Source organism: Piliocolobus tephrosceles, chromosome 3 (genome assembly GCF_002776525.5).
Source record: "Piliocolobus tephrosceles isolate RC106 chromosome 3, ASM277652v3, whole genome shotgun sequence".
Taxonomy (NCBI): domain Eukaryota; kingdom Metazoa; phylum Chordata; class Mammalia; order Primates; family Cercopithecidae; genus Piliocolobus; species Piliocolobus tephrosceles.
In genome coordinates, this window is record NC_045436.1 from 16323294 (window position 1) to 16341006 (window position 17713).

General features: G+C 35.0%; 1 protein-coding gene across 2 annotated transcripts in view; it reads left to right on the plus strand.

The window, feature by feature from the left end:
- Nucleotides 1-11145, plus strand: part of SCRG1 (stimulator of chondrogenesis 1) — a 134387-nt gene extending 123242 nt beyond the window's left edge. Inside the window, exons 3-4 of one of the 2 annotated variants that reach the window (XM_023226734.2) lie at nucleotides 4395-4650; nucleotides 7394-11145. In XM_023226734.2, coding sequence (XP_023082502.1) covers nucleotides 4409-4650; nucleotides 7394-7448 — 297 coding nt within the window. In that variant the 5' untranslated portion in view covers nucleotides 4395-4408 and the 3' untranslated portion in view covers nucleotides 7449-11145. The remainder of the gene's footprint in view (nucleotides 1-4394; nucleotides 4651-7393) is intronic. The other variant, XM_023226726.2, reaches the window with a different exon arrangement.
- The last annotated feature ends 6568 nt before the right edge of the window (nucleotides 11146-17713 follow it).

Sequence of the window (17713 nt, forward strand, 5' to 3'; positions counted from 1 at the left end):
TGTATGGTAGTGAACAAAATAAATTGCTGTCGTGGAGCCTTTGGTCTAATGAGAATGACAGACATAAAATGAGTAAATTCACAAATATATAATTTAAATTGTGATAAATATCATTAAGGAAAAGAAAAGGACGCTATGAAAGAATAAGGTTGAAACTACCTTAGATTGAAAGGCCATGGAAGGAATGACATTTAAACTGAGACCTAAAAGTCAAAACAGCCAAAAAAAGAACATTCCTGGTAGAGAGAGCAGCATATACAAAGACCATAATAGAAGAAAAAGGTTTCCTTTTAATTATAAGGAAATACTCTATACATCTTTATTGTTAAATGCAACAAAACAGCATAAGAAAATGTGAAACTCATTGATAAAGATAAGTGTATATACAAATACTGACTACTATATTACTAAAATGATGGTGGTTAAATTCCATTTAATTCTAGCATAAAAGTTAAAAGACAAAAGTATTAAAATAACTATAATTTAAAATATGTTTATGGATACACAATATAAATAGATGTAAATTGTGACATCAATAACATAGTGTGGTGAGAGAGAATTAAAAGAGTAGAGTTTTTGTATGTGATTGAAGTTAAGTTGTTATCACCTCAAAACAGACTTATAATTATACATTTTTTTTTTTTTTTTGAGATGGAGTCTCTCTCTATCACCCAGGCTGGAGTGCAGTGGTGCTGATCTCGGCTCACTACAACCTCTGCCTCCTGGGTTAAAGCGATTGATTCTCCTGCCTCAGTTTCCCAAGTAGCTGGGGCTACAGGCACCCGCCACCATGCCCAGCTAATTTTTGTATTTTTAGTAGAGAAGGGGTTTCACCGTGTTAGCCGGGATAGTCTCGATCTCCTGACCTCGTGATCCACCTGCCTCGGCCTCCCAAAGTGCTGGGATTACAGGTGTTAGCCACTGCGCCTGGCCAATTATAAAACATTTTATGTAAGCCTCATGGTAACCACAATGGAAATACCTATAGCAGTTTACACAAAAGAGAAAAGAATCAAAGCATATCAGGAAAAGGAGAAGAAGAAGGAGGAGGAGGAGGAGGAGAGGGAGGGAGGGAAGAGGGGAGGGGGGAGGAAAAAGGAGGGAGGAGGAAGGAGGAAAGAGAAGAAGAAAACAACAACCAACAAAACACAAAGGAAGACAAGGCAGGGGAAAAAGCACCAAAGAACTACAAGACAACTAGAAACAATAAGCTAAATGGCAATAGTAAATTCTTCCCTATCAATTATTACTTTAAGTGTAAATGGATTAAACTCTCCAATCAAAAGACTTAGGGTTGCTGAAAGAAAAAATCAATATATAACTATATGATTTCTGCAAGTGACTTACTTAACATTTAAGGACACACAAGCTGAAAGTAAAGAAATGAAAAAAGATATTCCATGCATATGGTAACTAAAAGAAAGCAGAGTGGACTATTTTATATCTGAAAAAATAGACTATAAGTAGAAAACTGTCACAAGAGACAAAGAAGAAAATATAATGATGAAAGCGTCAACCACCAGCAAGCTATAACAATTATATACACAACCAACATCAGAGCACATAAATATATAAAACAAATATTGACAGAACTAAAATAAGAAATAGCAACACAGTAATAGTAGGAAACTGCAATACTCCACTTTTAGTAATGGATAGAATAACCAGACAGAAAATCAACAAAGAAAGAGTGGACTTCAACACCAGTACAGATCAAATGGACCTAACAGACATACATAGAACATTCAGGTCAACAGCAGAAGAATACACATTCTTCTCAAATACATACAGAAAATTCTCCATGATCAATCATATTCGGTCACTTAAACCATGACTTACAAAAAGCCCATTGGAAGATATTATTTATATATGCTGGATTGTGATCCACTGTAACACTACAATGTCTTGCTCCATTAAATCTGAAAATATATAAAATGAAGTAGATCTCATTTTAGCCTTTTCTTTCACTAATGTTTGGAGGTAGGAATTAAATTGGATATTGATAATTCTAAGGAAATATACAGCCAAAGCCAAAAATGGCTAACTCAAATTAGAATGTGAGACAAAGAAAATCTGAAACACTTAGGAGTAGAAGAAATACTTTGTTTCTAATCTAAAGGAAAAAAAAAAAGCAATAAATGTATTTATTTAAAAATCAATGATCTTATCTAAAATGATTTACCTTTAAAATATACCTAATCACTAAAAACTTCATACCAAAAATTTCCATTCCACAATACTGTTTTCTTTTTTTCTGAGACGGAGTCTCACTCTGTCGCGCAGGCTGGAGTGCAGTGGCTTGATCTCGGCTCACTGCAACCTTTGTCTCCCAGGTTCAAGCCATTCTCAAGTAGCTGGGATTACAGGTGCACGCCACCACGTCTGGCTAATTTTTTTATATTTAGTAGAGATAGGGTTTCGCCATGTTGGGCAGGCTGGTTTTGAACTCCTGACCTCAGGTGATCTGCTGGCTTCGGCCTCCCAAAGTGCTGGGATTACAGATATGAGCCACTACGTCTGGCTATTCCACAATATTGTTTTCTTTCCAAGTACAATATCCAAAGAGAAATATCCTCTATCTGTTTTCCCTCTTTCCAAGGAGGGAAAGATACTTTGGCACCTGTTAATGAGATAAAATCTGAATGGCTCTAGATTCTAATTCTGGTTCCTCCACTATTTTGCTATTCTTCCTTTACTACGATAGTCTCCATTTTCTTCCCATCTAATATAGAAACCAGAGAAGTCTAATTAGATAGATACTTAATATTCTATAGTTCTATACAAATCCTGTACTTGAAAAATTATCTCCTAGAAGAGAAATTAGAATTGTTGGTATGACTTCAGGGTTCAAACTAGGATTGGTGGGTGGAAGCTACAGAAAAATATTTTACAATAAGGGAAATGTTAGAAATGTATCAATGGGATATGTTGACTTAGTCAATAATGAGTTCCCCATCATGGTAGGGGTTCATGGTAGGCTAGATAATTATAAGGCAGGAATTCAAGCCTTCGTTTTCAAGTGCAACTAAGATGAAGTAGTCTATGTGGGATAAAAATCCAAACGTAGTAGCATAATTTATAATCCTTTGGGTATATACCCAGTAGTGGGATGGCTGGGTCATATGGTACATCTAGTTCTAGATCTTTGAGGAATTGCCATACTGTTTTCCATAATGGTTGAACTAGTTTACAATCCCACCAACAGTGTAAAAGTGTTCCTATTTCTCCACATCCTCTCCAACACCTGTTGTTTCCTGATCATGTTCTCACTCATAGGTGGGAACTGAACAATGAGCTCACTTGGACTCGGGAAGGGGAACATCACACAATGGGGCCTATCATGGGGAGGGGGGAGGGGGGAGGGATTGCACTGGGGAGTTATACCTGATATAAATGATGAATTGATGGGTGCTGATGAGTTGATGGGTGCAGCACACCAACATGGCACATATATACATATGTAACAAACCTGCACGTTATGCACATGTACCCTAGAACTTAAAGTATAATAAAAAAAAAAAAATCCAAACGTTACTAAAAATTTGCAACAATGGGTATTAAAATACTTCTGGAAGTTAAAAAACAATCAAACTATAAATACATCTGTACACTATCATCTGTCGTTATCAACATAAATGGGTTTTCTGTTTCTGTCAGGAGGGGACCCAGCTTCTTTGACAATGTTGTTAGGATGTAACATAATGTAAGGTAAAGAACCACTGTATTCAATTATGTTATTTGTTCTAGAAATTTGCCTGAGTTTATACCACCTTAAAAAGCAGGTGTTCTCTACTGAATGTTCAAAATATATATGGCTTTGGGTACTTCTTAAATGCAGATTCCAGTTCTCACCAACACCTCCTCCCTGCCTACAGCATGTGTGTGACTGTGTGTGTGTGTATGTGTGTGTGTATCAAGGTCTCACTCTGCCACCCCCAGTAGAGCAGTGGCACAATCATGGTTCACTGCAGCCTCAGACTCCTGGGCTCAAGTGATCCGGAGTAGCTGGCAGGACTACAGGCACACGCCAGCATGCCTGGCTAATTTTTTAATTTTTTGTAGAGACAGGGTCTCACTATGTTGCTCAGATTGGTCTCAAACTCCTGGGCTCAAGCAATCCTTGTACATCAGCCTCCCGCACTGAGATTACAGGCATGAGCCACTGTGCCTGGCCCAGAAGCCTGAGCATTTGATTTTTAACAAATATTCCAAATGGTTTTTTATCATAGATGGTCATAAAACTACACTTTGAGAAGCACAAACAGGATTGTAGAAAAGGCCAACTTCCATTCTTTCTAGCCAAGAGTTTATAAGCATGCTACAGAACTTCATTCAGATGAATGCTATCTTTAAAAAACAAACATTGACACATTTTGGTCTTTCTTCTATTTTAGGGCCAAAAGCCAAAATGAAATTGATGGTACTTGTTTTCACCATTGGGCTAACTTTGCTGCTAGGAGTTCAAGCCATGCCTACAAATCGCCTCTCTTGCTACAGAAAGATACTAAAAGATCGCAACTGTCACAACCTTCCTGAAGGAGTAGCTGACCTGACAGAGATTGATGTCAATGTCCAGGATCATTTCTGGGATGGGAAGGGATGTGAGATGATCTGTTACTGCAACTTCAGTGAACTGCTCTGCTGCCCAAAGTAAGAATGAAATCACAAAGTGTATTGCCCAGAAATGTATGCAGAACAACTTTTAGCTACCTCTTCATAATAGGTTTGCTGAAATTAATAGCCCTTTTAGTAAAATCCTGTTCAAATCCCAGCTCTTTTCTAGAATAATCACTATTGTGTAAAGAACTAAATGCTTTCCTTTAAATGAAAGTTCAAGGGATTTTAGCTGAGTTTAATAAAAGTAAATAAAATCCAGAAAATAATACTTCAATCTATTAAATTCTAAACTCCCCATCTGATTTTTACCACACACACACACACAAATCTACCAGTAGCAGAAGTCAAGCTCAAGGTTGAAATCTTAAACCAACTTGAAAACCAATAAAAGGTTTTAGATAACAGATCCCAGTGAGGCTGGGCCTGGTGGCTCACGCCTGTAATCCCAGCACTTTGGGAGGCTGAGTTGGGCAGATCACCTGAGATCAGGAGTTCGAGACCAGCCTGGCCAAAATGGTGAAACCCCGTTTCTCCTAAAAATACAAAATTAGCTGGGCGTGGTGGCACATGCCTGTAATCCCAGCTACTCAGGAAGCTGAGGCAGGAGAATCGCTTGAACCCAGAAGGCTGAGGTTGCAGTGAGCCGAGATAGCACCATTGCACTCCAGCTTGGCGACAAGAGTGAAACTCCATCTCAAAAAAAAAAAAAAAACCCAAAAAACAAAAACTCAACGAATGGATCAATTCACTGAACAGAAAAGTTTAGTAATGGTCAAAAATAAATTTCTAGTTCTATGTATAAGTTAACCAGAAATGAACTAGATAGAAGTTCACGACAATTTATCTACCATTGTTTTCTACTTATATTTTAAGTATAAATATTTATTGATTTATCTACTATCGTTTTGTACTTAAAATACAAGCATACATGGTGAAACCCCATCTCTATAAAAATACAAAAAAAAAAAAAAAATTAGCCAGGCATGGTGGCACACACCTGTAATCCCAGCTACTTGGTAGGCTGAGACAGGAGAATCACTTGAACTCAGGAGGAGGAGGTTGCAGTGAGCCTAGATCATGCCATTGCACTCCAGCCTGGGCGACAAAGCAAGACTTAACCTCAAAAAAAAAAAAAAAAAAAAAAAAGGTGTAAAATGATGGTAGACAAATTAATAAATATTTTTAGTTCTTGATTTTAAAATCATTTCTCCCTGGTTATTGAGGAATCTTTCAAATCCCATGATCTTGGATATTTCATACTGAAATTAGCTTTTTCAAATTACTTTCAACAGATGTCATCATATTTTCATCCTTCTAAGAAATCTGTGAAATAGAAAAGGTAGATATAACCATCTTACCAAGGAAAGGTGCAGAGAGTTGAAATGACCAGTACTATCCCACATAACTAGTTAATATCAACACTGAGATTACAACTCACGTGTTCTGATTCAGAACTGATTTTTCATCTACCAAGCCAGCTGGTTCTCAAAGTGTGGTTCCCAGAACAGCAACTTCAGCATCACCTGAGTTTTTAAAATTGCATATCCATCCTTGGACTCCACCCCAGACCTAGTAAATCAGAAACTCTGGAGGTAGGACCCAGCAATTATGGTTTTTTTTTTTTTGAGATGGAGTCTCATTCTATTGCTCAGGTTGGAGTACAGTGGCGCAATCTTGACTCACTGCAAGGTCTGCCTCCCGGGTTCACGCCATTCTCCTGCCTCAGCCTCCCGAGTAGCTGGGACTACAGGCGCCTGCCACCACGCCCAGATAATTTTTTTTTTTTTTTTTTGTATTTTTTCAGTAGAGATGGGGTTTCACTGTGTTAGTCAGGATGGTCTCGATCTCCTGACCTCATGATCCGCCGGACTCAGCCTCTCAAAGTGCTGGGATTATAGGTATGAGCCACTGCACTGGGCTGGGACCCAGCAATTATGCTTTAACAAACCTGCCAGGTGGTTCTAATGCATAGTAAAGTTTAAGAATCACTGCACTAAACAATGATGCCAATAACTTGAGTTAATTAATCTCATGAAGTGACAATTTTTCCTGTACTACATAAATGAAATGCCAAATAATATTAAAATGCCATGTTTGCTTTTTTTGTATGACTTGAAAACAGTTTACTGAAACGGACTTACATTTATATTATGATATAATTTTGTGATTATCTCTGTTAATGGATGAGAACAGCAGTGTGGATGTACTTGATTTTGGGAAAATCAAAGAGAAATACTAAGTATATTTCTAATAAGCCATAATTGTAATATCACCTTACATCTGTATATAATTTTGTATTATTCCATGCATTTTTATATATTACTTTATGTGATCTTTTCAGCCAGGGAAAGTTGAGTAGCTTTGTAACATTTCTCCTTTCCCCACAAAACCTAGAAATTTATTTAATAAACAAGAAATGTTGAATCTTCTGTTTCCTAACTGCAGATTTAAACTTCATGGCCTATCCCCATATAAGAGACATGAAATTGTATACATGGCCATAAAGTTTTGAAATTACCTAATATTTCTTTTTCTTCATAGATAAACGATAGCATGATATCAATGGCAAATGGGGGGAAAGTAGACAAATCAATAACTTTCTTGGTCTTTGTTGCTTCTGTGGCAAGTCCTCCCACACATCTCTTTACATTTTAGTCACCTAAAAAGAATAATCATAACTGAAATCCTGGAAATCACTGTCTATTTTTAACCTAGAAAAGACTGACTAGTATCTTAGCCTTAAGGTGAATTTAATTGATGCTCTACTTTCTTTCAGAGACGTCTTCTTTGGACCAAAGATCTCTTTCGTGATTCCTTGCAACATTCACTGAGAATCTTCATGTATTCTGGAGAACACCATCCCTGATTTCCCACAAACTGCACTACATCAGTATAACTGCATTTTTAGTTTCTATATAGTGCAATAAAGCATAGATTCTATAAATTCTTACTTGTCTAAGACAAGTAAATCTGTGTTAAACAAGTAGTAATAAAAGTTAATGCAGTCTAATTTTTCTCTGTGGACATTGTTGGCATTGGTTAAAAATTTTGCCTAGAAATGTAATCTATGAGGTGTTCATTATACTCAGTTAAAGAGTTCTGCCCCCCAGGTGAAGAGCCATAGGTACGGCTCAAGGATAGAAAATACTTTCAGTCCTTAGTTGACAGTTACTAACCATGCATTGAAAGAACCAAGTATAAGTTGAGATTCTTGGAAGGGAGGTAAAAATTTTCTAGTAAGAAGGAAAAAGAGACCAGCCTGGGCAATATAGCGAGACCCCCTCTTTACAAAAAAATTTAAAAATTAGCAGGTTGTGGGTGCCCACACCTGTAGTTGTAGTTACTCAAGAGGGTCATTTGAATTTAGGAGTTCGAGTCTGCAGTGAGCTATGATTGCACTACTGCACTCTAGCCTGGATGACAGAGCAAGACCCTGTCTCAGAAAAAAAAAAAAAAAAAAAAAAAAAGGAAAAGGAAAAGGGAAGGAAAGGAAAAAGCGAACAATATTTGAGCGAATATTATGTATGCTAATAACTTTAAGTACATTTCAGGCTGGGACTGGTGGCCAATGCCTGTAATCCTAGCATTTTAGGAGGCCAAAGTGGGAAGATCACTTGAGCCCAGGAGTTTGAGACCAGCCTGGGCAACATAATGAGATCCTGTCTTTGCAAAAAAATTTAAAAATTAGCTGAGCATGGCAGCATGCACCTATAGTCCCAGCTATTTGGGAGGCTGAGGTGGGAGGATCACTCGAGCCCAGAAATTCAAGGCTGCAGTGAGCTAAGATGATGCCACTGAACTCCACCATGGAACCACAGAGTGAGACTCTGTCTCAAACAAACAAATAAACAAAAACCAAGAACTTTAAGCAAATTTCATTTTACTCTCTTAAAAAATGACAACAAAAGCCTTTAAGGTAATTATTCTCAGCCCCATTTTTCAGCTGCTAACTCAAGTTTAAGATATTTGCTAAAAATCAAGGCAGATTTTCAAAAGAGTTCCAATTCCAAAGCCCATATGTCACACACAGATGTATCCTTAAAACCATGATACATTTCCTAAAGTATCCATTTTTGCTTGAGAATAACAAAACACACATTAAAATAAACATAATGGATGAGAATTTAAAAGTCTCATAAATTTTAAAAGTAAATAAAACTGGCAAATTCAAAGGTATTTTCTGATTGTTAGAGGAGACAGCTTTGGATTATGGTCCCATATCTTAAGAGGTATGTGACTTATATTGGCCATCAGAGGTAATGTCAGAAAGTCTTTCATGTTATAAAAATGTATTCAATGCCTGCTAAGTGCCAGACATTATTAAAATCTGGGATATAGTAATGAATAAAATGGACTTATCCTCTTGGAACTTGTGCTCTAACAAAGGTGTGATTGTTATAAACAAATATTTATAAATATGAAGCCTGCTACTGAGAAGTATAGGGCGCCATACAAAGTATTGTGGGGAAAAGTTTGAGAAACACCATACCACACAGGCAATCTGGGAGATATAATTTTGTGAATAAAAGTGACATTATGTCATTAAAATACATCCTTGCAAGTCCCTGATCTGTTTCTGAAGACCACACCCAGAACACTATCTGAAATCTAATCTGTGTTTAATAGTGTTACTGGGCTGGAAGACCAAACCCAGAACAGTGTCTGGTATCTAATCTGTGTTAAACAAGTGTTACTGGGCTGGACCAAAAAATTTTGAGGTAGTCACAATTCAGTGTCAAAGTGTATATAAACACAGCCGAGTGCGGTAGCTCACATCTGTAATCCCAGCACTTTGGGAGGCCGAGGCGGGTGGATCACGAGGTCAGGAGATCGAGACCATCCTGGCTATCATGGTGAAACCCCGTTTCTACTAAAAATACCAAAAAAAAAAAAAAAAAAAAAAATTAGCTGGGCCTGGTGGCAGGCGCCTGTAGTTCCAGCTACTTGGGAGGCTTAGGCAGGAGAATGGTGTGAACCCGGGAGGCGGAGCTTGCAGTGAGCCAAGATCTTGCCACTGCACTCCAGCCTGGGCCACAAAGTGAGACTCCGTCTCGGGAAAAAAAAAAAAAAAAAAAAAAAAGAAAGGCTATATAAACAAAAGTCAGAACATGTTTTCGAATAGTGTGACCTCCTATAAAATACATGAAGTGAAACTGTAAAATAATATAGATAGGTAGGTAGATAGTATTAGTTGTTTTATCGACATAGCATGTGATTTGATTGGCCTTTCTTCACTGAATCGACTGGTCATGAAATCAGACTAACTCAATAATGAAAGTTTCATATCCATTCGGGAACAGTGCATAGAATAGGTAAATAAAAAAAACTATCAGCAAACCAGTTTTATTTTCTACTTGGTAGGAACTCTTCTTGATGGGGAAAAAAGCATTAAAGATCCAGTGTCTCCATTTACAAATGATACATCAGCATAAGGACATATGTGAGACAACAATGGCTTTTTAATAAGTGTTCCCTTATTACTGCAATCAAAGCCTGGTAAGAAAAATTGTATCTAAAAAATATAAATATTTAATAAATAAAATTTTATAAATTATTCATCATAATGTCTCCTTTCTGAAAATATGAAATTCAGTTATTTCTTTTAGAAATAAATGCATTATACAAGTACACAGCCTTCTTTATATTACCAAATAAATGTAAAAACATACATTCACACAACTTACCTTATACAACTATTTCTCTGACTTGGTCAATATATTTTTTAAAACAATAGATTTTTTTTTTTTTTTTTTTTTTTTTGAGACTGAGTCTCACTCTGTCACCCCGGCCAGAGTACAGTGGCATGATCTTGACTCACTACAACCTCTGCCTCCCAGGTTCAAGTGATACTTGTGCTTCAGCCTCCTGAGCAGCTGGGACTACAGGCACCTGCCACAATGCTCAGCTAATTTTTGTATTCTTTTAGTAGAAATGAGGTTTTGCCATGTTGGACAGACTTGTCTTGAACTCCTGGCCTCAAATGATCTGCCTGCCTTGGCCTCCCAAAGTGCTAGGTTTACAGGCATGAGTTTTTCCAATAGATTTTAGTTATAAGACAACTAAACTTTATTAAAATTTTATTATTCTTCTAAACACCATCTTGCAGCAACTGAATGAGATAGGTACTGATATTATCCTTGTTCTATGGACAAATGTGCTAAGGTTTAAAGATATTAAGTAGTTTGTCTAAGTTTACATTATCAATGAGCAATCGAGCCAGATTTTGAATATGGCCAGTCTTACACTAGCATCTAGAGTCTTAACCACTATGTTGTTTAACAGCATTACCTAATCTATTATTTCCTTTACAGAAATGCAAACTTTTCCTTGGATAGGACACACAATTGTACACTTCAGATAGCTCATATATGCTAAAAGCTTACTGAACAAGTATTTCTATATTTTTATCTTTGACTTTCTATATCATTGTTCTTACTGTGAATCCCACGTTACTGAGCACAAAGTTGACAGTAATACATAAAATAGCTTACCTCTTTTTGATTAAAATTCATCTTGTCTTCATCGTAATTCATAGAGACTTGTTGAATATTTTGGCTTGCTGGGATTAGGTACTGATCCTAAAGGATTATTACAGAATTGGAAGGAAGATGGAGAAACCAAACAATGAGCAACAACTATTGGGGGAAAAAAAGGACAAGATAGGAACATTCACAGATCATTTTGTGACTTTAACGTACTTATAATTATCAAAAGGTATACATAAGTTATTTCCATAATAAATCATTTTTTTGTAAAATTTTATAGCAGGTGTTTGTAAAATATAAAACTCTCTATGAGTAAAGCACGACAGGCTTCAAAATAATTTTCCCAAAATGAAAAAAATCAAATTCATGTATTTCTAAATCAATCTTGCATTGATGGTCTAAGCCTAAACTCTTCTCTCAAAAATTTGAAGAGAAACTGATATTAGAAAATTAAAGTAAATTGATACTAAATTTACTTCTATGCAATGGTATCACCATAAAATGTTCATCTTTGTATGGTGGTATATCTAGAGAAAAATGTGTAGAATATACTTACCTGATATATTCTAAGAACTTTAAAAGCCATAGTAAATTTTCAAGAGTTTATGTGATCTACATTTTCAGAGGTTTACAAGTCAAATAAGTCCATTGGGTTTAATGTTTAAAAACCTGACTTGATATCTACATTTAATATCATTAAAGTATATACACATAAATACATATATACTACATATAAAATGTATATTCATATATGTAATAATCTGGTAGCAATTAATATGACTATTATTTGAGACTTCTATGATTGTGTAGACTACTAATGCAACTAGGACAAGATACACACAATACACTCAATTGTACAGCAAGCATCAGCTTTTAGCTAGAAAGAAATGCAAGGAATTAATAATCTCAAAGGAAATATAGTAAGCAGTATTCACCCATAAAAATATACATATAAGTATAAAAACAGCAAATTTTCCTCTGAATATTAGCTTTCCTGCATCCATTGTTTTAGCTTATAAGCAAAACCTTGCTTGACATTTAAAAAATAACTCTACTAAATGAATAAACAATAACATGACAAAAATTTATTCTTGAACCACCATCACTTGCTTAGATATCATAATCTGAATTTTACTATTGAAATGTTATGTAAATATGTGGAAATTATAATCAAAAAGGAACTGGGATGGCTATACTAATAACAGACAAATTAGATGTTAAGTAAAAATATGTTACAAGAGCAAAGATGGACATTTTATATTGTTAAAAGTTTCCGTTTACCAAAAAGATATAACAATTATAAACATATATACACCATATGGCAGCCAAAAATTATATAAAACAAAACTTTAGAAAACTGAAGGGAGAAATCTACAGTTCTACAGTGATAGTTGGAGACCTTAATGCCTCACTTTCCACAACTGATAGATAAGTAGAAAGAAAACCAATAAGGAACTAGGAGGCTTGAACAATAGTATAAAACTAACTAGACCCCATAGACATATACAGAACATTCCACTCAACAATAGTAGAATACAGTCTTCTCAAGTACACGTGGGACATTCTTCAGGATAGAATATATGTTCTTCCATAAAACAATTATCTATAAGCTTAAAAAGACTAAGGTGATACAAACTATCTTTTTGAACCACAATAAAATGAGGCTAGTAATCAATACAGAAAGAAAACTAGAAAATGCACAAATACCTGGACCTAAGCAATATACTTGTTCACAAAAAGTATATTGCTTCACGGGTATATTGCTTAGTTCCAGGTATTTGTGAATTTTCTTTAGTGGTTTAAAGAATAAACCACTAGAGAAATTAGATAATAATTTAAGATGACTGAAAACAAAAACAAACATTCCAAAACTTACAAGATGCAGGAAAAGCTGTATTCAGAGAAAAATTTACAGCTGTAAATGCCTGCATTAAAAAAGAAAAATATCAAATCAACTTAACTTTACACATTAAGAAAACAGACAAAGAAGAGCAAACTAAATCCAAAGCCAACAGAAGATAACGAAGATCCGAAAAGAGAAAAATGAAATAGAGAAGAGAAAAAAATATAATCCATGAAACCAAAGAAAATACCAACAAAATTGATAAATCCTTAGCTAGAGTACTAAGAAAAAAGAGAGAAGACATAAATAAGTAGAATCAGAAATAAAGGTAGGGATATTACTGCTGACCTTACAGAAATTAAAAGTATTATAAGAGAAGTATAGGAACAATTTGTATGACAACAAATTAGATAATCTAGGTGAAGTAGACAAATTCTATGACTTACCAAAAATAACTTAAAAGAACACAAAGTCTCAACAGACCTATATATAATGAAAAAACCTATATAGGTAAAAAGATTGAATCCGTCAAAACTCTTCCATCGAAGAAATAGCCTAGACCAGAGTTCTGTCAAACATGTAAAGATGAATTAATATCATTCTTACTCAAAAAACTCCAAAAATAGAAGAGGAAAGAATACTTCCTAATACTTTCTATGAGGACAGTATTATCCTGATACCAAAGTCAGATAAAGATACCATAAGAAAACTATAGAGCAATATCCCTTATGAGTATAGATGCAAACACCCTCAACAAAATACTAACAAGCCAAATCACACAGCACATTAAAAGAATTATGCACTATGACCACGTGGGATTTATCCCAGAAATGTGAGGGTGGTTCAACATAAGAAGGTCAATGTAATATACACTAAGGAAAAAAAAAAATCATCTCAATACTAAAAGTATTTGACTAAATTTAACAGCCTTTCATGATAAAAAAAATTTTAGCAAATTAGCAATAGAAGAGGGCTTCCTTAACATGACAAAGAACATTTATGAAAACTCACAGCTAACATCATACTGAATGGTCAAAGACTAAACGTTTTCCTCCTAAGAAAAGGAACAAGACAACAATTCCTGCTTCCACCACTACAGTTTAACATTGTACTAGAAATCGTAGCCAGGGCAATTTGGCAAGGAAAAGAAAAAAAAGGCATCCAAATTGGGAAGGAAGAAGTAAAACCATTTTTGTTTGCAGATAACGTGATTCTATATATAGAAAAATCGCATGGAATCCACCCACACACACAAAAATTACTAGAACTGATTAATTCAGCACAGTGGCAGCATCAGCACACACCTCTAATGAAAGACTCAAAAAAGAATTTAAGAAAACAATTATATTTATAATAGTGCCAAAAAGAAGAAAATATCTAAACATAAATTTAACCAAGAGGTGAAAGACTTGTACACTGGAAACTATAAAACACCACAGAAATTAAAGAAGACCTAAATAAATGGAAAGATATCCCATAATAATGGATTGGAATGCTTAATATTGTTAAGCTGGCAATCTGAAAATGGTCCATAGAGTCAATGCAATCCCCATCAAAATTCTAATAGTCTTTTGGGCAAAAAATGGAAAAACCAATCCTCAAATTCATATGGAACTGCAAGGGGCCTGGAATAACCAAAACAATACTGATAAAGAAAAACAAAGTAGGACTCCTACTTACTGAATTCAAAACTTATTACAAGGCTACAGTAGTCAAAAGAGCATAGTACTGGCATAAGAATAAATACACAGACCATGGAATAGAACTGAGAGTGCAGAAATAAACATCTATGGCCAATTGATTTTCAACAAAGGTGTGAAGACTATTCAGTTGGGAAAAAACAGTTTCTTCAACAAATCATACTGGGACAAGTGGCTAACTACATGCAAAAGAATGAAGTTGGACCCCTACCTCATTCACATGTAAAAATTGATTCACAACAGTTCAATAATTTAAATTTAGGAGTTAAAACTGTAGAACTCCTAGAAGAAAATATACACATTAATGTTTATGATGTTGGTTTTGGCAATGGATTCTTTTGACACCAAAAATGTGAGCAACAAAGGAAAAAATAGCTAAATTGGACTGTGTAATTATTTAAAACTTTTGTGCATCAAAGGACATTATCAGAACTGTGAAAAGGCAACTTACGGAATGAGAGAAAATATTTGCAAACCATGTATCTTAGAATGGTTTAATACTCACAATAAATAAACAGTCCTACATTTCAACAACAAAATCAAACAACCCAACAACAACAACAAAAAAGAATAAAACGGACTTGAATAAACACTTCTCCAAAGAAGATATATAAGTGGCCAAGAGCACATGAAAAGATATTCAGTAAAATTGATCATTAAGGAAATATAAATAAAATCCACAATGAGATACCACTTCACACCCAGTAGGATGGCTTTAATTTTTTTTTTTTTTAATGAAATACAAGTGTTAGTGAATTGAAGAAATAGGAGTCTTTATACATTGGTGGTAGAAATGAAAACATATATCCACAGAAAAACTCATACATAAATGTTTACAGCAGCATTATTCATAATAGCCAAACGTAGCAACCCAATGTTCCTCAACAAATAAATGGATAAATAAACTGTGTTCAATAGGTACAATGGAATATTATTCAGCCTAAAAAAGGAAGTACTGTAACTTGGATGAACCTTGAAAACATGCTTTTTTAGCATTATGTTTTTTGGCATGTTTTCAAGGTTCATCCAACTTGCAGTACTTCGTTGTATGATTCCCTTATAATATATCCAGAATAGGCAAATTCACAGAGATAAAAAGCAGAATGGAGGTTACCAGGGAATAGGGAGAGGGAAGAAGGGGGAGTGACTATGTATGGCTGTTTTTGTCGGGTGACAAGTTTTGAAATTAGAGCTGCTGGTTATACAATATTGCAAATACATTAAATACCACCGTATTGTACACTTTAAAATGATTGATTGTATATTTTGTTTCTTAAGTTAAAAAGACTTCATGTAGAAAAATATAGAATTTATTTGTTGTAAAGACACTGAATTTCAGGCATGTTTAGGCCTTTCCCAAAATTATTCTTTTGAAGTTAGTAACCAAATAACTAACTTATTTTTTGAGCCCCTGCTATCCATTCAGTATACTTTTTCCTCCTACTTCTTGTGGCATTTAAATTTAGATTCTTCTCTTAATGCTCTAACATCAAAAGTAACCTATACCCTTATAGAAATGAATTTCCACTTATTTTTTGTTCAGATATGGATAAGTAAAAATAGTTTCTAATGAACTCATCATTTAAAAAATCTAATGGTAACTGAAATTTTCATATAAAACTGACTTTTACATTGCAGCTCCTTGAGTTACTTCTCAACTTACAAGATCCGATTTTTCGTATTTTAAATTGTTTTAACAAGGATTTGATTTCATTGAATAACTACCATTCGGAACTCTTCATTCATATTTTATAAAACTACATTTTATTATACAAATAATTATATGAAATTAACATTGCCAAAGGTTATGTTCATACTTTTATGTCAGCAAATAATTTCAAGTTTTTGGTTTTCACAGGAACAGAATATAGGTTTCATTTTGGTTTTTTTTTTTTTTTTGATTTGGTCTCACTCCAACGCCCAGGCTGGAGTGCAGTGCTGCAATCATAGCTCACTGCAGCCCCATCTCCCAGGCTCAAGTGATTCTCCCACCTCAGCCTCCCAAGTAGCTGGGACTACAGATGCACGCCACCAGGCCTAGCTAAGTTTTGTATTTTTTTGTAGAGATAGGGTTCACCATTTTGCCTTGAATGCCTGGGCTCAAGAGATCTGCCTACCTTGACCTCCTAAAGTGCTAGGATTACAGGTGTGAGCCAATGTACCCGGCCTCAAAATGTTTTTATAAGAAGTCTTCTCACAGATTTCCAGAATTCCAGAAATGAGAAGTTTCTATGACAGCAATTATTACAGCCTGTGCTTGCTAATAAAGTAACAAGCAAATCCTTAAATGGTCATAGCAAAACCAAAGACCAGTTGCTTTATTGTTCATTATATTTTCTAGCAGACAATACATTAAGAACACTTGAAAATATGCACAGTCACCTACTAATGAACTAGTACTTTAGATGCAGTACTTTAGTTGCATCAGTGGTTCTCAACTAGCTGTGATTTTGACCATCAAAGGATGTTTGGCAGTGTCTAGAGGAATTTTTGGTTGTCACACCTTGGAGGAGCTACTGGCACCTACTGAGTGGACTTAGGGATGTTGCTAATCCTCCAATAGACTCAACGGCCTCCCACAAAAAGGAATTATTGAGTCCAAATGTCAACTTTGAGAAATCATGGGCTACATTAATGGTCTCATCCATTTCCAGCCTAAAATCCGCAGCTTTATCTCAGAACAGTTTGCTGAAGCATTACAAACTATAAATTTGATTTGTAATTATAAGGATTTAGCTAAACAATACAATCTTAGGAAAAGCAGAGGTTTAGAATGTTTGATAGAAAACTGACAGGGAATGAAACATAAAACGGAGATGGATAAATCAAGTCAGAGTCATATATAACCAAAATTTAAATGATCTTGTTAGATATCTAGACCTCTCCAACTTACTAGTTACCATTTGCAATGTAAACAGTACAGGACATCACTAAAAATTAAGGGGCATAGCAGAGGTACTTTCTGTATTCATGCCACATAAATATCTTTTCCCAAAGACAAAATTTTCAAAAACAGCTATTTAATTTCATGTTCTTATTTCAACTTTCAGCACTGTGTTTATCTTCAC